The sequence below is a fragment of the Drosophila biarmipes genome, chromosome 2R (genome assembly GCF_025231255.1).
Source record: "Drosophila biarmipes strain raj3 chromosome 2R, RU_DBia_V1.1, whole genome shotgun sequence".
Taxonomy (NCBI): Eukaryota; Metazoa; Arthropoda; class Insecta; order Diptera; family Drosophilidae; genus Drosophila; species Drosophila biarmipes.
In genome coordinates, this window is record NC_066615.1 from 11,787,777 (window position 1) to 11,808,956 (window position 21,180).

Consider the following 21,180-nt stretch of genomic DNA (forward strand, 5'->3'; position numbering starts at 1 on the left):
CCAACTCACCGTGTCGGCAGTTGTTGTTGTTGCCGCAGTTGTTGTGCTCACTCAAACGAAAACATTTTGAATTTTCAACGTGGGGCATCTTGCGTTGTTGCTGTTGTTGTTGGTGTTGCTTGTGTTGCTGCTGCTTTTGCGTTGGCTGTTGTTGCTGTTGCAGCTGATGTTGCTCTGGTTGCACACGGTGTTGCTTGTGAGCCCGTGGTTGTTGCTTTCCTTTTTTCCTCTGCTGTTGTTGGTCTGTTTCCTTATGGTGTTGCGAGTGTTGTTGGCGTTGCAGTTGTTTATGTTGCATCTGTTGTTGGTGTTGCTGCTGTTTCTGATACTGTAAATGCTGTTTCCCATGTTGGTGGTATGTGAATGGAAGTTGTTGGTGTTGCCGTTGGTAAAGTTAATTTTCTTCGGTCCGTTTCGTAAAAGTACACTTTAAACTTTGAGTTCACATACTTTAACAAAACTTTAAAATTTCCAATTCTCAGTATTGCTTTTGCCAAGTTACTTTGTAGTCCTTGATGTTCCGTCTTTAATTTTGCCCTATATAATATGGCTGCTTCGCTAGAGAAAACTAAAAGTCACTTACCACATGGCTAAAGGAATAAATCGAATAGAAACGCAGTTAAAAAGTAACTCACGTAGAAGCAAACGATGTAAAGTTCCTGTGAAGGTGCAAAAAGAGCAAATTTATCTTGTCAGCCAACTTTACCGACACCCTTTCGACTTAAGTCGAGGGATTTTTTGCCGTACCTGCCAGCAACTCAACCTGCTTTCGTAATAATAGGGCAGGGAGTAGCGACAATTACCCAGATATTCGCAAATTGGAAGCATCAAGAAAGGGGATGGCAGACACTAGGGATTCAGAGAAACTATACTAATGATTTTCCATACAAATCATATTGTTAATTTGTTGAATATCCTAAGCTATGTCTATTGAAAACAGTAAACCAATGTATTCTAAGCAACCCTAAACCGTCTCTTTAATTTTCCTCTAATTCCGAATTCACCTTTTCCTTCTCCTTGCAGGTAAGCACTGTGCCTTTGACTTAAATCGGGTAACTGAGGAAACCCGGCAAACAGCTGAAAACAGCTCAATTGCCGGCACACCCACTCCACGCCTTTCACACCTCTTGAAAACGAAGCGAAGGAAAATAGTGTAGGTAAAAGGAAAAATTCCATTTCAGCGCGAAAAAAGAAAGCCATGAAATGTGCAATCGCCATAAAAAAAAGTGCAACTGTCAACGGAACACAAAAAACTTTGTTGTTTACAATTTGCCGTTGTTGCCGTTGCCGTTGCAGTTCGCTTGCAAAATATTGAATTCAATTTAAAGCGCAAGAGGCGTTCATAAATCTCCGACAATTGTTGCGGGCCAGGGAGCGGCAGAAAGGCCCCGCAGGGCAGGGAATCGGTGAAAGAGTTAAGTCGGATTATGGCCATGCCATCCCCTCCAAAGCATCCACTTATATTGTCCTCGGCCGCCTTCTCATCCGCTCACTCATTTATTCCTTTTGATTGCAGTCGTGCGAGGGAGCTGGAAACCGAGGGGAGATCGTAAACTGTCAGCGCAATTAAAATAAATTGAAACTGAACTTTCGCGCACACAGGGAAAAAAGGTCCTAACTTCAAGATGCGCCAATATTCGATATTTTGAGATGTCTGGTTAATCATGTTCTGTTTAAGAACGTGCTTTATAAGAACTACCTCTTCTTATTATTAGTTCTTATGCTAGTTCTGTTTAAAACCTTATAATACTCGAAAATCCTTGGGAATTCTATATCATTGGTTTTCCTCTTTAAAATGTATGTAGCTATATATGTAGCTCGGCAACCCCTACCTTTATTATTTCACGAATTGTTTAAAGCCAATGCTTTTTCGCTCTTAAATTTGTAGAGCTTCTTCTTTTGTCCCAGAAATCGAAAAACTAAACAATTTATTTTCCTCTGTGTGAAAACGAAATTTAAGACAACTTTTCCCGCCCAGCTGTCGCATAATTCATCAACTATTTAGGCGGTAACAGAAGGAAAATTGAAGAAAAATTTGCGTGTGTGTCGCAAAAAGTTTTTCATTTTTAGCATCTTGATTGTTTGAGAGAGGGGGGACGTCGAAGAAGTGAGGAGGAAGCAGTAGATGGAGCGGAGCCCAGGAACTTTGGCTGGTAGCCGGGCCAGAAAACGGTTTGCCTGCCATGGCCATGGGCAACTAAATGAACGTTCCACAGTCTTTGGTCTCTCGGTCTTTCAGTCCCAGTCCCCAATCCGCAGTCCGCAGTCCGTCCCTTGAAGTCCATTCCGTCCGCCAGCGAACCCGTCTCTTTCTTTTTTCCCTCCTGGCCCCAGCGACCATCGTCTCTTTCTGTTCGCTTACCTTGCTTCCCAGCTCGTATCTCAAATTGTTCAACTTCATCAGCAAAAAGTAAGGGAATGATGCTGCTGCCTTGGATTGTGGATGTGTACTGGTAAAAATTTAAATCAGTATAAAGCTGCAATTTGAGGGATCCATAACTTATCTACTTTTGTTTTGCCAAGACAACGCATTTATTATACTGGGATGTCACTTTGGAATCAAAAACAACTAGTTGATCGTAGTGACTCTAAGTCTAATAATTAAAAAAAGAAACTGATTAAAAGAACTTTCTTCAGAATCTTAAACATCTTAGTTTTTTGATGTATCTCTATGTAATAAATATGAAAAACTATATCAAACTATGCATTTTTTTGCGTGGATCAAATCACACCAAGTCAGGCTACTACCCCGTATCCCCTATATGTCTTCCGTGCCCTCTCCTCGCTCCTTATTCGATTGTCATGAGTCTGGGCCAGAGACTCTTTTCTTTTGTCCTTTTTGTCTTCCGACGGCAGCAGGCAGCGTCAGCAGACTAAGACCCCGAGGACCCGGAGCACTTGAGCCTGGTTTCTGGGGAGAGGAAGTCAAGGGAGATATGTAGGAAGGGATCGGCAAGGGGTGAAGCGTTTCAGAGGAGCCGCACGAGAACTTAAGCGGATGCAGAATACGGAATATGTCTTGGAAACGAGAAGGGTAAATCGGGGACTCGATACTTTTAATACCCTTCAGCTTAGTAGGTTGTACAGAGTATGCGTTTTGTTTTGGAAAGGGATTTGGTTGACTTGTGAGCTTTAAGAATTCATTATCCTATAAAAACAGTTTTATAACTTCAATTACTCAGGCATATACATTTATAAATACGAAAAACTGTTTTTCTTAGTCTGTCAAAATCCTTAGTTTAACGCTCCAAATTCCAATATATGTAGAAAGTACCCAAAATGGCTCTCGTCCAGAGTGACGAAACCGACTTCCACGCCCTCCGCGAGGCCCAAAGGATGGTGGACTCGTGCCAGGACTTTGCGGACCACTTGATCGTGGCCGAGTTCCTGCCCCACTGCCGCTGGGTGGCCTACATCAATATTCGCACCCTGGAGCAGGTCATCTATTGTGTGGAGCTCAGCCGGGCTGGCTATCGGATCGTGGCCTATGACTTCGATAATGTGGCCGATGAGGTGGCCAATTGCGACACCATCTACGAGTCGGCCCACCAACTGCTGGCCGGGATTAGTCCTCTGTATGGGGAGAAGTATGGCTTTGGACGAGAGCCCCTGAGGAAGCGAAAGGAGTAGAGATGGGCGTGGCATGTGAAGAATTTGTCTGCTAATTGCTAATTGCCGCCCCAAAAAGTGATAATTAAGCGTTTTGCAGGTAAATGACTTGATTGCAATAATAAAGCCAGAGGCTGTGAGTTCGGTTCGGGGTCCACCATTTGATTAATTGCTGCAAGTGAGCACAGATAGAGTGGTGTGGCAAGGGGCAGGAGCAGGAGCAGGAGCAGGTTGCCAGTTGATTGACTCAACTTGGCACTCTCCGGACCTTTTGTAGCGAAAAAAGTTAACAAGTTTTTGTGCCGTTCCACTTGACTGCCGCCGTCGAAGGAGGCGAATGAAGATGCAGACGGTTGGAGCTCTGAGCTCCGAGCTTCGAACACCGAACAGCCGAACCCAACCCAGCCCATCCCAGAGCCCCCACTCTTCAGCCCCACTTGTATTCCTCATTTTGGCCGGGCACCAAGCCAACTAAGGTTTTTATCTAGTTGAGTCCATCTAGTCGCTTTTCCGTCCGTCCCACGGGTGTCTGCCGTGGACAACTCATAGATACACACGCTAGCAGTTGTGGCTGCAAGCACACAGATGAACAGACGCAGATACAGTGGGGCATCGATATGAACACTTAATGTAAAAAGTGGAATTTTAACAAAATCGTGTGCCAAATATATAAAATAAAAATACAATGTGTTTGGAATGCATATTTGACCCATCTTACAATAACTACATCATAACCTATGTGCATTTTATGAGTTTTCCTAAGTAGCTTCAATACCCTACTCTATTACAATCTTATATATAACAATTTTATCAAAGAACGAGGAGAAAAGTTATTTGTTACTTTTATTTGGGAAGGTACTTTTGGGGTTTTTTTTAAGGAAAAGAAAGATTTTTCAATTACTGGACAAATGTAAAATAATTTTTTTTTTCACGTTCGAAAATAATTTTTCAACATTTGTTCAAAAAGTTCTAATATTTGGTTCCTTGTTGTTTTCTAAAAAAAATTGTAAGATTTGTTGGCAGTTTTCAGTAGGGAGGATCGACTGTAGTTGAGCGAACGCATTTGCTTTGGCGTCCGTATCGGCCATGTCTATCTGAGCTGGCTCTCCACTTGTCTATGCTCGTATATTTGTCCATTGAAGCATGCAATTGATTGCTGCAACGGCAACAGCAGCAGCAGCATTATCCCCTTCCTCTGCTTCGACCCCCCTGGGAACCTCTCCTCCTCAGCCTCTGCGCTTTAATTGCCTTTTCATTGCAGCCCGTCGGCCTTTTGACTCAGTAGATCCAGCCCCCCTTTTGGCCCCCCTCTGCCCCCTGTGTGTGTGTGTAATTTGTGGTTGTTGTTCTCTGTTAATGCATTACATGAATTTTAACAAGCTTTGCATTCTGACTGACTATCCCCCCTTTTTGCCCCTTTTCTGTTTGTTTATTGTAGCCGCATCTTTGTGAATGCAGACATAATTTAACCTTTGCCTGCCGCAGTCTAATGCATTTCATTTTGCAAATTTTCAATCAATGAGCATTGCAAATTGATGGAGGATTTGAGAAGGGCAACGGAAATGATGGTAATAATCGGAGTCAGCTTAAAATTCCACATAAACATAGACTAGTCCAACCGAATTAGATCAAAGCATTTATAAAAGGCATTAGATCTTAATCAACTCATTATTCGAAACGTGTTTCATTTTGGATTTTATTATTTAAGAGAGCTCGTTGAAAAGCTATAATAATAAAAGAGATGATTAAAAAAACGGTTGAAATAATTATTCCGGTTATTTGGGAATATTTGCGAGTAATTTCAGGGTATTTATATATGTATGAACAGACCACCAGCTTGTTTAAAACATTACAAGTAATCAACAGCGATTTAAATTATAAACAATCGCACTGGCAATCGAAATAATTAGCTCACAATGTCGACTCACTGAACTAGTGTCCCTAGTATTATCTGGTGAAATCGCGCAATCAAAATCCCAAAACAAGTCCAGCAATTGAGTATATGACACTTGAAAAAAATATTTCAATCATTGTGTATACCAATTGATAGTAATATAACCGTAGTTTCATTAGGATAAGGATCCTTTATTATTATATCAGTTGTATATTTCAATGCCATTTTATGACCAACTATAACACATGACTTCTCCAAATTAGTTCCTATAGCGTACAATTTTCATATGATATTAATTCCCTCAGCGGACAGCTTATCTAACAATAAAAATGTATAGTACCAACTAGAGAAAGTGGTATTGACCCATTTTCTCTCTGTGCAACAGGCACTCCCCTTGGGTTTTCCATGGAACTGAAACTTTTCCGTGTTAGTCCAACTAATTGGCTGCGTTTTTGGTTAATTAGCGCACCAGCAGCTAAAGCCAACCATGGCAACGTTGTCCGCTGAAAATGAAATCTCTTTGCTGTCGCACACGCGCTTTTATTGGCACTCAAATTGGCAGCTAAACTTTGGCAGCCAAAGCAGCAGGCAACCAGCAACAACCAACAACCAACAACAACCAACTAACACGAAGATATCAACAACAACATCAACATCAACGGCAAGCCACAGCAACTTGCAACCGTCGAACCGTCGACGACAACTATTTTGTCTGCATTAAAGCGTTGTAATTATTTTATGCCAGATAACAATTTGATATTGTCAGTGCCGCAAAATGTTCAAACCCCCGAGAACTGATGGGACTTTTGGGGGGTTGAGGGGTTTGTGGGGCGATGGGGAGTGTGTGAGTTAGATGGATGGTGGCTAAATGCAAATTGGTTGCCGTTGCCGTTGCTGTATGCTAATCGGGGTGAGCCGCGATTCGTTGCAGCATATTAATTGGCTTTTAAAACGTTGTTAGATCGCCATCTCGTTTGTAATGCAAAATAAAAATCTTTACACAAAAGTCAAGCATTAAAACGCATTATTAATGTGCAGATAGGTGCTTATTGGCTTAGCTAATGAAAGTAATGGTTGAATTAGCATTGGAAAGGTTAAACTTTTGTATAGCTAATAAATTCGAACTCCCAATTAAATGCTAAGTATCTAAAACCTTAAAAGGAAAGTGGGACCATTAAGCACTTTTTTGCTTATAAACTCCAAATAGATAAAGCTCTTCAATCTGCCATACACTTTAAATTAAGCTCTTCAAAGATCTGTGACTTTATTGCTTTGCTGTGAAATTGCCAACGATTTCCATGCGAATGTGGCTCACTCTAAACTGAATTTTTCCCCCAAGCCGCGAACAAGGGGAGCAGCCAGAAAATGGGGAAAACACAGCAGCGGCCACAAGCATAGGGTAGAAAGAGGAGAGTTTTTTTTAGGGGGGAAGGAGCCGCATGCTGCTGTCATCAGTTGACAGCCAGCAGCAGCGTCGTGTAGCTTTTAACAATTTGCAATAAATTAGCCGAGGCAACTGTGCAGAGTTTTCACTTGAAATGCAACTCGAATTGCATTTTCAAGGGGGCACAACGAGGGGAAAGTGCACCGAGAAAAATGTACAGAGACTTTTTTGCTTTAAAGATGGTTAAAGAGATTTTAAATACATTGCTCTAGTATTTGATCATCACTTAACCTAACCCATTCGTAAATGTTGAATGAAGTAAAGCTGCTGTGACTTCTTTTCCAATCCAATTCGTTTACTAAATTTGTGAAACATGGCATATATTTCTCTCTGTGCAGGCGACACTTTGTGCAATTTTGCCTTGGCGTTCCCCCTCGACCACCCCACCGCAAACACTTTTTTCCACAGCCACAACAGTTTCCAAACATGTCTTGCCAATTTCACACTCGAACTGCCTGGCTGGCTGGCTGGGCGACGTCAGCTGGCTTAAAGCGATTTCTACCTGGCCCGGTTCATTTATTGGCCGGTGAGTCCGGCGGACTTTATGACGATCTCGTCGCAGCTGGAATTCGGAATTCGGCTCACACCTTGGGAATGCCCAAAAGCAAAAACAGTTGGCAATAGACGCGGAGGAATGGTGCGATTTAATTGCTCGGAATTTAGAACATTTTCGTTTTGATCCGAAGAGTGGCCGAGATGTTTACGGCAACAGTTGGCAGGGCGGTGATGATGGCCTCGCCCCTGTAGAAGCCCTCGGCCAGGATGTCCGGTAATCCCTTGCCGTTGAGGCCGCAGCGGGTGAAATTGAAGGTCGCCTTGGGCCAGGGCGGTACGAAGCCATCGTCGTACCTTGGCATATCGGTGCAATTACCCAGATTGGGCAGCAGCATGTCCTTGTAGAAGGTGTTGATGTAGTCGATGAACTTCTGCGGTTGAATGGAGTAGGGCGTCAGCTTGTAGTCCTCCTCGTTACCGGAGTAGCTGTTCAAAATGCGCATCTCGACCTGCAAAATAAATTGCACAATTTTGCAGAGATCAGTTTGGTAATTCACTATTCACCATCACGTTGTCGTCCATATCTATGTTCCAAAAGAATGTGCCCGAAAAGCCGAACTCTGACCTCGAAATGCGCTCAAGTCGCAGATCCATGTCCATGGCACTCGGATTTGTGGTGGTTCCTCCTATCGATAGGGGCGTGGCCTCCCAATTGGTCTGACAAATATAAACTCTAGTTTAATCTATTCAAATTTTTACAACATAATAGATGTTATGTTCAATATTCAAAACTGATGCAAGGCTTAATATTTAGTTTACTAAGAAAATAATTTTTTAAAAACATACTTTGCCTTCACATTTATAGTAGAGAGTCCAAAAAAAATACACACACAAAAGCAAAGGAACGTTAATCGAAAACATTTCTGGGAGAATTGGCTTATTTTATGAAAGCTGTCTAGCTTATATAGTCGTTCCTATCAAATTTATATTACAAATTAAAAATCTGTGGCACGAAATCTTGGTGTTTACATTTTTAACATTGTTGCGCACATCAATAAATGCAATTTAAAGTAGGGTTAAACTTGTCAAACTTATCTGAATTTTCGGATCGACATGTGATCGTCAACCAATTTTAGAGAGCACACTTACAAACATGATTTTCCTTGTTCTCATTAACTAAACTACAATAAATTGTTCTTGTCTTGTTTATATTACAACGAGAGGATAAATCTTAAATTTATATGTTAATTTTATGTTAATAATCATCAAAATATTAGCTAGAAAAATTTATAAAATAAAAGTAGTAGTTATATTAATAATCATCGAAATATAAGCAAGACAAGTTTTTAAATTAAAAGAAGAGAATATTAAAATTAATATAATATATATATGAACTATAAACATTTATTAAATGTAAAAAGTATCAGGTTTTAAAAATCAATCTAATTTTATTTTAGATAGTTTTAGTTGTAAAAGTTAATAAAAAAATATATACAAATATTAGGAAGAACTTGTATGGACACTAAATAACCTTGTGTTCCACCTTAACGATCAGAGTAAAGCCCCAGTCAACCTGCCCTGACATTTTATAAACTATTTTGAAATAACCCTCTGGTGCGATATCTGGCAATCCCTCGCCATTGGCCACGCACTTGTCCAGTATATAGACATTTCGGGGCCATGGAGGTACAAAATCACCTTCGAACTGGACCATATTGGAGCAGTGTCCCACATTCTTGATGAACGCGTCCTTGTAGAAGCCGTTGAGGTAGTCGAAGAAGGGCTGTTGCGGCAAAGACCAGGGCATTATTTTGTAGTCCTCTTCGTCGCCTGACGAGCAGTGGTAAACTTCTGCTTCAACCTGTCGAGTAAAAATGCATTGGTTACTCCGGATTAATAAGTGCCGCCTTGGTAACTAACCATGGTGTCCTCGTCCACATCATAGTTCCAGTTCAGCGTCATTGAAAACGCGTAATCACTGCGTCCCAGTCGATCAACCTTGGTGGTAATCTTTAAAAGGTTGTCGTCCGAGGTATAGGATGTGAAGGATAGGGGCTCGTAATCCCAGTTGCGCTGTAATATGATGAGAGGAATTAGAAAGCCTGGTGATGATGCAAATGTAGTTGGAAGTCCCGACATACTGCTGCAACACAGCCATGCATCAGGAGCGCACCGATAAGAAACAGCAATGAGCCACCCGACATTATTTAGCCAAAATTACACCTAATACGATCCTCAACCGCGGTCGAATTTATATAGCAAAAACCAACCGCTTGCATGGCACTGTTACATCTGCGGATTATATATAATTTATAAGCCAATGTTAGATTTTGGGCGAACAAGTTAAACAAGGCCACATGCCAGAAACATGTATGTAGAAGTTGATAGGTTTGTCGTAATCATATTTTGTAAGTTTGCTAATTAGTCGATCCTGAGCTCGAATTGCTTAGATTTTCTCTAAGGTATATTTTAAAGAACAAATAAATGTATGCCCATTTATTAAAACATATTAATATTCCCCTATCTTTAAAAACATAAAAAAATATTTTTTTGGTAGATTTTTTTTTGGGAAGGAAAGAAATGTTTTATTGAAACGGAACTTTCTGGTTTTATTTTTACATTTAACATTTTTCATCGACACATAGGTGTTCATTAAAGGATGAAGAGATTCCTGGGGAACTGCATAAGGAAGAGGCCTGTTGAAAGCCTGTTCTAAATTTCGCTATCAATAATAATTAAAAAAATATTGGTAATTTTTAAATATATTTTTCTACGCTTTATGTTGGTTAATTAATTCATATTGAGAACTGGCCGTTATTTATTCATTTTCCAAAACATAATACATTTTTCAGTTTAAAAAAATTTGTTCCATATTTTAAGAACAACAACAAATGCCCACGACGGCTGCTCCGGTCCAAAGCATTTAAAAACAATCTTGTAAAATCCGGGCAATACGATTTCTGGTAATCCATCACCACTAAACACGCATTTGTCAATGATATATGTCCGCCTTGGCCATGGAGGTATGAATTTGTCCTCGAACTGGGGAACATTGATACAAGGTCCAAAGTTCTTCATTATTACGTTCTTATAGTAGGTATTGAGGTAACCGTAAAAGGTTTGCTTGGGAATGGAAAAGGGAAGCAAACTGTAGTCACTCTCACTTCCAGAATAGCTCCGGTAGACAATGGCCTCAACCTGAAGAAAATTTGTTTTTTATCCAGGACATTTTTGTATCAATGCATAGTACCATGGTTTCGTCTGTCGTATCGTAGTTCCACTCGACTGTGCCTGATATTCCGTACTCTCCGCGAGATATGCGAACGATTTTTAGATCGAAACTTATTAAACTGCTATTCGACGTGACTCCTGCGATCGATATAGGATTGTAATCCCATTTTCGCTGCAAAAAATAATTTTTTTATATATAAACATTTAAATAATTATGTAAATATAAGAAGATCGACTAGCATTATGGTTTATGGTGCGGGGGTATAAATTTCTAATAATTTATCGTGAAAAATGTTGTTTTTTCTCTTCACTTTATGCTATTTAACACCAAGGGCCTTTGTTTTTTACTAGCGACTTTAATAAATATTTTTATGAGTGTTTGTGAACAAGAAACTTACCGCTGCCCTGATTCCCTTGATCAGCAGAACACCGAACAAAATTAAAACGAATGAGTAGCGGAGGACCACCATTTGACCACTTTAAACTGGGCACGGTCATGAGTCGCTTTATATAACCGTCCTATACTAATAATTAAAGTGCATTGTTGCACGACATTGTATGTAATGTAAACTTCATTTTTTTCATATCAAGGCTGTGATCTTCTTAAGCTCATGCGAATTTGAACTAATACAAAAACCATCATTTTTAAAGGAAGCTTACTTTGGCTAACCGAAGCTGAGATACCCTAACGTCTGAAATTATTTCATGCAACTAAAATTATACACGACGAAAATGAATTTATTTTATATAATTAACAACTTACTTATTTTGTAAATTATTTTATTTTTCATTTTAAAATGGATAAAAACAATGTAGTGTATTTAAAAAAAATTAATGACAAACGTATTAATTATTTATTAGATGTACTTTGATTTCAAAACATTTTGTTTCTTAGTTTAACAATACCAATAAAGTCCCATGACGGCTGGTTCGGTCCGGTGCAATTAAATACAACCTTATAGAGACCGGGTAGTATGATATCCGGCAACCCATCGCATTTAAAAACACATTTTTCAGCCCAATAAGTCTTCTTTGGCCATGGCGGTTGGAATTTGCCTTTGAACTGCGGAAGATTGGAGCAGTGGGCAAGATTCTTCATTATTACTTCCTTATAGTAGCTATTGATGTAATCGTTGAAGGACTGCTTTGGAACGGAAAAAGGGAGCAGCTTGTAGTCACTCTCAGCTCCTGTAGAGCTTCGGTAGGCAACGGCCTCCATCTAAAGAAGATTGTTGGATTCAATACAGGATATCCTTAATGACTTAGTACCCACCGTGGTTTCGTCGGTCGTGTCGTAGTTCCACACGGCTGTGCCTGATACTCCGTATTCCCCGCGACCTATGCGAATGATTTGGATATCGAAACTCACTAAACTGTCATTCGAAGAGATGCCAACAACCGATATGGGTTCGTAATCCCATTTCCGCTGAAAAATACAATATTTAAAATATGATTTTGGTATATATGTACATTAAAATGAACTTACCGCTGCTCTTATTTCATTTACCAGCAGAACACCCAACGAAATTGAAACGAATAAGTGGCGGAGGGAAACCATTTGAACCATATTAAACAGAGCACGATCATCCATCGCCTTATAAAGCCCACATAAACCAATTATTGTATATTTGCACGACATTATTATCAGCTAGGCGAACTTGATTTACATTTGTACTATCTCCAAATTCAAACAAGAAAGGAAGTTACCTTCGGCAAGCCGAAGTTTGTATACCCTTGCAGTTTTAAAAATAATCAATCATTTTATTAAATTGAATTCGAAATTCTTAAAAATATAAAAATTTTTATTCCCAATATTTATATGATAATATGTCAAAAAGCCACAAAGCTATAATTTGTTTAAAATTATTTCCGACCAATTATCCGATCGTTCCTATGACAGCTTTATGTTATAGTCGTCCGATTTTAATAAAATTTAATTCGAAATTCAGAACTAATTAAAATATATTATTTTCAAGCTTATAAGGTTATATGTTAAAAAACACCAAAGATAAAATTTTTATTTCATGTTTTCCTACTAATTTTCGAATAAGTATCAATTCGAAATTCAGAACTAATTTAAAGATGTTATATCCAAGCTTTAAAAGGTATATGTTAAAAAGATATAGTTGTCCGATCCGGCTGGTTCCGACTTATATACTACCTGCAATAGAAAGAAGACTTTTGGGAAAGTTTCAGCCTGATAGCTTTAAAACTGAGAGACTAGTTTGCGTAGAAACGGACGGACAGACGGACATGGCTAGATCGACTCGTCTTGGGACGGTGATCAAGAATATATATACTTTATGGGGTCGGAAACGTCTCCTTCATTGCGTTGCAAACTTCTGACTGAAATTATTATACCCTCTGCAAGGGTATAAAAATAGCTTATACCATGTCACGTAATTAGAATGAATTCGAATTTCAAGTAAATAGTGCTCTACCACAGAGTAGAAGATAATATGATCAAACACAGCAAAGCTAGAATTTATTTTCTATTATTTTATTTAAAAGGTTTTAAATTTTTAAAATATGAAGGCATAAAAAAAGAGCTGTTTCCATGAGTAGAAAGGGCCCATATGTATTCCTCGTCATAGTGCAACTAAGGGTTATAACAGTGGATACATATTAAAACATTTTGGTTGTTAGCTTGATGATAGCAACGAAGGACCATGACGGCTGGTTCGGTCCGGTGCAATTAAATACAATCTTGTAGAATCCGATAGGTAAGATTTCTGGAAACCCATCGCCATCAATAACGCACTTGTCAGCAATATAAGTCTTCTTGGGCCATGGCGGTTCGAATTTGTCCTCGAACTGCGGAATATTGGAACAGCCCCCAAAGTTCTTAATTATCACATCCTTATAGTAGGTATTGAGGTAATCGTAAAAGGTTTGCTTTGGAAGGGAAAACGGGAGCACCTTGTAGTCACTCTCATCTCCCGAAGTGCTTCGGTAGACAACGGCCTCGACCTGGAGATAAACGTTTTTTATAAGGGATATACTTAATCAATGCTTAGTACCTACCATGGTTTCGTCTGTCGTATCGTAATTCCACTCGACTTTGGCTGATATTCCAAATTCTCCGCGATTTATGCGAACGATTTTGGTATTTATATTTATTAAACTGTCATCCGAAGTGTTGCAGTCGATCGATATAGGTTCGTAATCCCATTTCCGCTGCAAGAAGTAATTAAAAAATATTCCGTATGGAAATAAGGAACTTACCGCTGCTCTGTTTTCAGCGATCAGCAGGACACCCAATAAAATTGAAACGAACGAAAAGCGGTGGGAAGCCATTTAAACCATATTAAACTGGGCTAAGCCATGTCTCGCTTTATAAAGCCAGATATTCTTAAATAACCTGCAATTCAATGTGGCACGAAATGATTATCAGACTATGTAAACTTGATTCACATTTGTGTTATATCATGTTCACTTGAACGTCATGGAAATATAAAATAATGTAGAAAATCATACTCACAAAGATTAAAGGTTTTGGTATTAAGTAACCACATATATGGTTTTCAATGATTTTTTTGTTACCCTTTTTAATAGTTTAAAGTCATATTACGCAATCACCGATTTCCCAAATTAAAGCAAGAACACTTTCAAGCCAAATATTAAGAAATTTTGTTGAACATTGATTTTATTAACGAATACAAAAAATTATTGGATCTTCTCGATTTTGAATATGGGCCCCCTAAAATACTTTGGCTGTCAACTTAAAAATCGCCGTAAAACCAAATGTGGGCTGGCCAGGACCAAATTGTCTAAATACAATCTTGTAAAATCCGGGAGGTGCGACATCCGGCAGTCCGTCACCGTCGATCTTACACTTGTCGAACTTATAGGTATTCTGCGGCCAAGGGGGCTGAAATTTTGGCTCGAACTTCGGAAGGTTGGAGCAGTGGCCCAGGTTTTTGATGATCACATCCTTGTAGTAGGTATCGAGGTAGTCATAGAATTTCTGCTTGGGAATCGCCCAAGGTAACAGCTTGTAGTCACTCTCATCGCCCGAATTGCTGCGATACGCAAAGGCCTCAACCTGGAGGGAAGTAAAGAACCGGGGTATAGCGAGAAAATTATTTTTCTTATTTAACCTACCATAGATTCATCATTCATGTCGTATTTCCACTCTAAGGTGCCGGACATTCCCCAATCTGCACGCCCCAAACGATCGATTTTCAGGTTAATCTTTAACTTATCTTCATCCGAAGTGGTCGCGGTCAGCGATATAGGTTCGTAGTCCCATTTTCGCTAAGGGCAGAACTTTTACAATCTGTGAACTATATATATATTACCAATCGTACTGCTGCCCTTGCCAAATGTATGCCCAGAAGTAGAATACCGATTGTAGTTAAAAACAGATTAGAGGTTTCCATTCTGTTTGAATTAGATTTGATACATTTCATAAAAACTAGCCTGCTTATATAGCCGGCTCCTATTTTCGGAAAAGCCCTATCTCACGGATTTATCATGTTTGAATGTTGGCTTGACAATTAACATGATTCCTATTAAATTTGTGAAATTCTAACTACGAAACCGATCCCGACTGATGTCCAACAACCATTTTTCCAAAACTAACAACCTCGTGCTTATAATTGACCAAGAATTCAGATTGGTTGTCTTTGAAGCTGGTTTTATTGCAAACGAAATCTAATTAAATTTATACATTCTTCAGAAAGATATATATTGGATTTAATATGAACATATCATATATATTTATTGCAAATCATCATACGTGATCGCTTAAATCCATTAGGTTCACATAAGTTTATTTGAGATCTTCACGATGATAATGAAGCCCCAGTCCACCTGACCCGACATGGTGAAGTTGACCTTGTAATAGCCCTCGGGGACTATGTCCGGAAAGCCATCGCTGTCGGCCACGCACTTGTCCAGTTTATAGGTGTCCTTGGGAAACGGTGGCTCGAATTTGTCCTCGAACGTGATAAGATTGGAGCAGCCGCTCAGGTTGGGAATCACCACGTCCTTATAGTTACTGTTCATAAACTCGATATAGTTCTGTTTCGGGATGCTCAAGGGAATAATCTTATAGTCGTTTTCCTCTCCGGAGCTGCTGCGATAGGCCACTGCCTCAACCTGGAAGTAATATATATAGGTATACAATATGATATTTGACTAACTAAATGGAGTTCGTGTATTTAAAATGTTTCTTTAAAGCACGTTTTTATAGACTTCGAGGATTAATAGTTATGACAGTAAAAGAAACCCCATTCTTACCATGGTAGTTTCGTCCACATCGTACTTAAACTCGATTTCCGCCGAAATGCCATAGTCTCCCCGACCGATTCGATCAACCTTGGCCGAAATCTTTAGCAGGTTATCATCCGTAGAGTAGGTTTCAATAGACAATGGCTGGTAGGTCCACTTACGCTGTTGACTCAAAAAATATTGTTATACTTCCCTGCAGGTAGAAAACGATTTCTTACCGCGCCAGTGCAGTGATTTGCTAGTAAAACTATTAGCCATAGTCTTCCCACAATCGGCAGCAACGTACGTGGTAGCATCTTGTCCAGAAGTAACTGAATTCAATTAGCTTTTCATGAGTTATATAGCTTAAGCTGCGTCCCATTACAGTAGTTTGCATGTTTTCAGCTTGTTTTTTGTTTAACAAAACATAAAAAGGCTTATCGGGGATCGGCGAAATCACGCAATACCTGTGTCACAGCTTGTAATAGGTTCAACATTTTAGAACCTTGAGTTTTAAGTTTACTTAAATTTCTTCGTTTAATTTTTTAAGTTCCGAATTCCACATTCTTGCCATACGCATTACCCAGGGGATTTCAATTAAAACTAAACCCTCAAGGGGTTGATAACGCTTGATTCCCTCGACGACAATAGGGGAAGTATACAGACCCGACCTTCTGAGTCTGCAGCATCCCTAGTTCTTCTGGGCAACTCATTAGATCCGTAGGAAAACACCACAAAGGAAAACACTCGTAATTGAGGACAGCAAATTGCTGGTGACACGAACAAAAGATCTGTTTGGGGGAATGAAGTCATAAATTCCTACGCCCTATCAATGGACGGAAAAGGGGCGCAAACAAACACACTCACACACACTCGCGTTTCCCTCGAGTGATCAATATATTGGAAAAGCAATTGAATGTGTCTACTTCCCCCGAGATCTCGAGATCTGATCCCCTGCTCCTTGCCCTTCGTCTTGAGTAGTTCCCATCCAAGGCTCGTTTTCAGTCCGTTGCCTAAGTGGCATGATCGCCACTTGAGTTGGCCTGCACTTGAGAACATCTCGTTCTGCGGTGCTGGTGCGGCATGCCACAGGGAAAATAAAAAAGAGACGAAAGGGGAACCCGCTGCACTTAATTTAATTGAACGCCGAGCCGCCGCCGTCGCCTCGAGCGTGTTGAGACTAAACAGCCGCCACCAACGCAATCGCATGGGCTGTGCTTGAGGAAAATCAAATTATCGCGATTCGAGTCGAATCAAAACAGAAACAAGACCCAAGAATTATTAGCGAAACGCAGTTTCTGTCTGTATTTTTTGTATATGGCGGGAGTACAAAAGAGTTCAAGATAATAGTGTTCAAAACTAATTTTGACAAATTTCGCAAAAAAAAAAAAAAATAAAAAAATCAAACTTTTACAAACAAAACTGAAATAACAAGAATATATAATAGACTATCTTCGAAAAGTCTAAAAACAATGCATATGAACTGAAAACCTATAAACGTATACGGTTCCGGAAAACCCCATAAAATACATACGTGGTTGTTTCAAAGTTAGGACTTCCTAGTTATTATTAACCATCAAACCCCTCATTGTTGTATAAATATGACAATATTTAGAGTGCCAACACTATTTGCTTGACCACAATAGTAGCTGCGTGTGTGTCTGATGGGGGCCTGTGCCCGCTCTCCACGACTCCGCTTCTTGGCTGCTGTGGTTACGATCCATTCTGGATCAAAAACGCTAATAAAAGCGCACTGGCAACTCCCCGGAGGCGTTCATTTAGCAACCGCCGAGGATCAATCTTGTACAACAACAACCATCTTGTGCAACCAGAAAAAACCGAGATGATGACGACGACGACGACGACGGCGATGAAGCGAGGCGATTTCGAACGATCTGAACGGCGGCCGATGTTTCCGACGATGTTGCCGTAAATCTTTAGCTCTACAGCCCATGTTCTTCATCGGTTTGTTGGGCTTCTTCATCATCTTGGCGATTTCATGTTCTCCCGCTGATTTGGAGTCCGCCAGCGTTGAAGGCTCAGCTATTTTCCATTCGATCTAGCTTTCAGTTGCAAAGAGTAGAACCATTTTAAGGTAGCTATAGGAAATGTTTCACAGAGAGTTACTAAACCTAAAAAATCTATGAAGATAATATTATTTTTCTATAACCCTAAGAACTAAAGAACGCCCATTATTCAAAGTTCTTTAAAGATAGCTATTGCTTACAGAGTCAACATCAGAACCAGCACTATCTTCTATCTGGTTGCCCATGGGTTGGGTTGGTACTGCCTGATGTTTAGTACGTGCGGACAGGGACTTGGGCCATAACAAGAAGACGGTCGTCCGTTCCCCTGTGCCATTCTGCCATCCTTTCCTTCCTGTGCCCCGAAGAGGGGGTATTGTGGTATCGGAGCTTGGCCGCAAACCCAATTTAAAACACGACTTGAACGATGGCCGGCGCTGTCTTTGTGCCTTCAGCCGTGCAGTTTCTACCTGGCCAACTGGTGCCCACCTTTTTCCCTGCCCCTAACTTGGGGAGCTGGGACCTCGGAGCCTCGCTCGAATTCGGTGGAATGTCGATCGCACAAAGGAGCGAAGTGGCGGGGGCCATTAGTAATTTATTGATTTGTCTAAATTATGGTGTGTTTCAATCTTCGTGTTTGTTGGCGGCGTCTGTGAAAAGCATCGCCATGGATGGGTGTTTTTTCTTATTTTTCTCGTACCATTTTTCGCTCTTTATTTCGGGGTTTAACCCCTTGTTGGCACGTTAATGCCACATGCCACACTCGCATTGCCACCCACATGGCCGAGATAGTGTGGAGTGCGTAATAGCGGATTAAATGGTGTCCGAGTGAAGGGGCTCAGCGGCGAATAAAAGATGATTGCCATGGGAACTGAAATGCTCTTGTCCGGGCTTAAAACTCGCATTTGGATGAGATTAAACGCGGCAGTAAAAATACGCAATGTGTGGGCAGCTTTTATTGTCGAGCCGGGCACAGTCAACAACTCAATTAATTAAGTTTCTGTATTCAGTATTCAGTATGAAAATGCGAACATAACTCTGGTGACACAAACAAACACAAGTTGGCAACAGAAAAAAAAGAATCCATCGTCGGCCCACACAGAAAAAGCGTGTTTTGCTGTCTGTGCCACTTAATTATCATAAAATGTTAAGCACATGCAAATTTAATTGTAGTTGTTGCTTTAAACTCGTGCGAAGCGGAAAAAAAATGAATGAATCAACAGAGATTCATGCAAACCAATCAATCAAATTAATTGACAAAGGAGGGCACAAAAACTGTCGACTAAAGGGTAAAAATTGTATGATAATATTTGCGATCCACCTTTTGGTAGATACGGTTAAAAAACGACTGAATGACAAACACAGGTAAAACCTCGTTATATTTTAAAGTAAACAATGAAAAGGTATACTTTTCCTATCAAGCTGGAAACATTTTCTAGATGTTATAGACTGTTTGCGTATTTTTTTGGGATATGGTCACCATAAGTTCATTTCGTTCTAAAACTATAAGACTATATGAGAACTAGATATAAAAATTTGGTATACCTTAAGATAAACAGTAAATAAATGTATTTTCCTATCAAGCTAGAGCCATTATCTAGATCTCTATAAAATGATATAGACTGTTTGCGTATTATTCTCGACTATAGTCACCATAGGCTTACTCGGTTCATAAAAGCGTAAAGCCTGACATTTGTTCTGGCATTAATGTTCGTTTGCATCGAAATAAAAAGTGCTAAGTCGTGAGTTGGGAACGATGACGTCAACGACTTCGGGGTGGCAAAGACGTGTAGAACCGCTCGTAGAATTCCCAGAGACGTCGGCGCTGACGTTATCTAATCGCGAATCGGAACGGCCACAGCTACTGGGCTCGCGCACATGTTTAAATCATATACTCCATATTCGGTGGCACTTGAGATCGGTGGGAGTAGAAGTAGTATTACTCGTATGCCAGAGGGGCCGCCGGTTGCGTTATCAGTGCCAGTAAATTGTGCAAAAGTGCCTTAATTACCAGGTCGTTAAGGGGCCCGCCGTACCCCCTCCCCAAGCCGTCTATATATACACATTATGATCGCAGTGCCAGTTCCATTTCAGTCCGGTGCATGTAAATCACAGTCGCCCAGGCTTTATAGTTAACCTCAAACACGTTGATTGGCGATCGCCGCCGATAAGGGGGCAATTGAATTGAGCACTCGAAAGAGCGACAAGGCGGGGCTCTAATCTCGTCGAGCACTCGATCAAGTGGGGCGGTACTTTTCACTTTAGCGTTAGCCGTATATCTGCCACATTGCCTAGTGTACTAATCGGGAAATACCACTCTGGCCTGTCTCTACTTGCAGTTTTGAAAATGAACCATTTGGCCCGAGGGCCGAGGCCCTGTGTCTCCCTGCATTGTTGCCCGGATAACAAGTCGACAATTCGTGACGAGAGGCAGCGTCCCACCTCATCGCCACCCACGAGCAGTGTCATCCGCATCCGCGCCAGCCATCGTCCAGGCCATCTGAGCAACTCATCCGCCGGCTGCACGTTCCTTGGCACTACTGGAAGTACTTTGGGCCGCCCGCGCAGTGCGGCCGCCCGATCGTTTGCGTCTGCATGGAGTCAATGAGACGTAACGAGGCGAACACTAGCCACCACCCGAATAAGGTAAGCAAATGGTCGCACCTCGGGCTCGAGACCCCTATGCGGGAACTATCCGCACCACATTCCACCCAGTGTTGCCAGCCAATCTGATAGATATACCTTACTAGTAATGCTTTGGTCGCCGGTAAAAATAATTACTTGATCTGGTCCAGCTATTAATTAGCTCTATTAAAACGGTTAGAATTTAATGAGGATTATAAGATTACTTATTTAATTTAAATGTGGTTCGGATTTGCCAGAGGTTTTCATTTTTTAGCTTGGGTAACCTTTACTAAACTGTTATTATTTTTAAAAATGTAATTTTATATTATCTACCAAGAAACAATATCATTTTTACGGTATAGGTATAAGCACATAGTAAAATAAATTCCAAGACGTCATTTGAAATTTAAAATTCTTTTTTTTTGACAGCACAATAGTTTAAAGAGAGATTATAGGTTTATAGACAGCAATAAAAGTGTTGTATAGCTACTTAGTCTCGGCAAGTGTTTACAACCCATTTGGGTAGTCTAATAGTTGGCAACACTGTTTATCCACCTGCCCCCTCCCACTACTTCCACTCTATACAGTTAGTGGGGGCGATAAGAGCGTAATTATTTTATTGTCATCATTTTGGCCCACTCGAG

General features: G+C 40.4%; 9 protein-coding genes across 12 annotated transcripts in view; 2 read left to right on the top strand and 7 right to left on the bottom strand.

The window, feature by feature from the left end:
• The window catches only part of LOC108029977 (pneumococcal serine-rich repeat protein), an 85,694-nt gene that overhangs the window by 53,746 nt on the left and 10,768 nt on the right, over positions 1–21,180 (top strand). For both annotated transcript variants that reach the window (XM_017102482.3, XM_050887319.1), the window contains exon 3: positions 20,251–20,557. In XM_017102482.3, the coding sequence (XP_016957971.1) occupies positions 20,507–20,557 (51 nt within the window). In that variant the 5' untranslated portion in view covers positions 20,251–20,506. The remainder of the gene's footprint in view (positions 1–20,250; positions 20,558–21,180) is intronic.
• LOC108029983 (protein GSKIP homolog) lies at positions 3,167–3,757 on the top strand. Its single transcript, XM_050887328.1, has one exon. It carries the CDS (start codon positions 3,280–3,282, stop codon positions 3,628–3,630), a length of 351 nt encoding a protein of 116 aa, XP_050743285.1. The 5' UTR covers positions 3,167–3,279; the 3' UTR covers positions 3,631–3,757.
• On the bottom strand, positions 7,569–8,389 carry LOC108029982 (uncharacterized). 2 transcript variants are annotated; one of them, XM_050887322.1, is made up of 3 exons: positions 8,289–8,389; positions 8,013–8,159; positions 7,569–7,951 (listed from the first exon to the last, which is right to left on the bottom strand). In XM_050887322.1, exons 1-3 carry the CDS (start codon positions 8,361–8,363, stop codon positions 7,607–7,609), a joined length of 567 nt encoding a protein of 188 aa, XP_050743279.1. In that variant the 5' UTR covers positions 8,364–8,389; the 3' UTR covers positions 7,569–7,606. The 2 variants fall into 2 exon arrangements, with proteins under 2 accessions (XP_050743279.1, XP_016957980.2); XM_017102491.3 differs by having other exon boundaries at positions 8,007–8,159.
• On the bottom strand, positions 8,922–9,827 carry LOC108029981 (uncharacterized). 2 transcript variants are annotated; one of them, XM_017102490.3, is made up of 3 exons: positions 9,584–9,827; positions 9,363–9,515; positions 8,922–9,303 (listed from the first exon to the last, which is right to left on the bottom strand). In XM_017102490.3, the coding sequence occupies exons 1-3, from the start codon at positions 9,644–9,646 to the stop codon at positions 8,965–8,967; spliced, it is 555 nt and encodes a 184-aa protein (XP_016957979.1). In that variant the 5' UTR covers positions 9,647–9,827; the 3' UTR covers positions 8,922–8,964. The 2 variants fall into 2 exon arrangements, with proteins under 2 accessions (XP_016957979.1, XP_016957978.1); XM_017102489.3 differs by having other exon boundaries at positions 9,363–9,827.
• On the bottom strand, positions 10,219–11,177 carry LOC108029870 (uncharacterized). Its single transcript, XM_017102360.3, has 3 exons — positions 11,072–11,177; positions 10,693–10,845; positions 10,219–10,640 (listed from the first exon to the last, which is right to left on the bottom strand). The coding sequence occupies exons 1-3, from the start codon at positions 11,141–11,143 to the stop codon at positions 10,296–10,298; spliced, it is 570 nt and encodes a 189-aa protein (XP_016957849.1). The 5' UTR covers positions 11,144–11,177; the 3' UTR covers positions 10,219–10,295.
• On the bottom strand, positions 11,509–12,374 carry LOC108029978 (uncharacterized). Its single transcript, XM_017102486.3, has 3 exons — positions 12,160–12,374; positions 11,947–12,099; positions 11,509–11,892 (listed from the first exon to the last, which is right to left on the bottom strand). Exons 1-3 carry the CDS (start codon positions 12,310–12,312, stop codon positions 11,548–11,550), a joined length of 651 nt encoding a protein of 216 aa, XP_016957975.2. The 5' UTR covers positions 12,313–12,374; the 3' UTR covers positions 11,509–11,547.
• Positions 13,247–14,201, bottom strand: LOC108029980 (uncharacterized). Its single transcript, XM_017102488.3, has 3 exons — positions 13,899–14,201; positions 13,698–13,850; positions 13,247–13,643 (listed from the first exon to the last, which is right to left on the bottom strand). The coding sequence occupies exons 1-3, from the start codon at positions 13,968–13,970 to the stop codon at positions 13,299–13,301; spliced, it is 570 nt and encodes a 189-aa protein (XP_016957977.1). The 5' UTR covers positions 13,971–14,201; the 3' UTR covers positions 13,247–13,298.
• Positions 14,280–15,158, bottom strand: LOC108029869 (uncharacterized). The gene is made up of 3 exons (XM_017102359.3): positions 14,984–15,158; positions 14,778–14,930; positions 14,280–14,718 (listed from the first exon to the last, which is right to left on the bottom strand). The coding sequence occupies exons 1-3, from the start codon at positions 15,083–15,085 to the stop codon at positions 14,374–14,376; spliced, it is 600 nt and encodes a 199-aa protein (XP_016957848.2). The 5' UTR covers positions 15,086–15,158; the 3' UTR covers positions 14,280–14,373.
• Positions 15,296–17,203, bottom strand: LOC108029979 (uncharacterized). Its single transcript, XM_050887323.1, has 4 exons — positions 16,755–17,203; positions 16,127–16,678; positions 15,918–16,070; positions 15,296–15,776 (listed from the first exon to the last, which is right to left on the bottom strand). Exons 2-4 carry the CDS (start codon positions 16,202–16,204, stop codon positions 15,438–15,440), a joined length of 570 nt encoding a protein of 189 aa, XP_050743280.1. The 5' UTR covers positions 16,205–16,678; positions 16,755–17,203; the 3' UTR covers positions 15,296–15,437.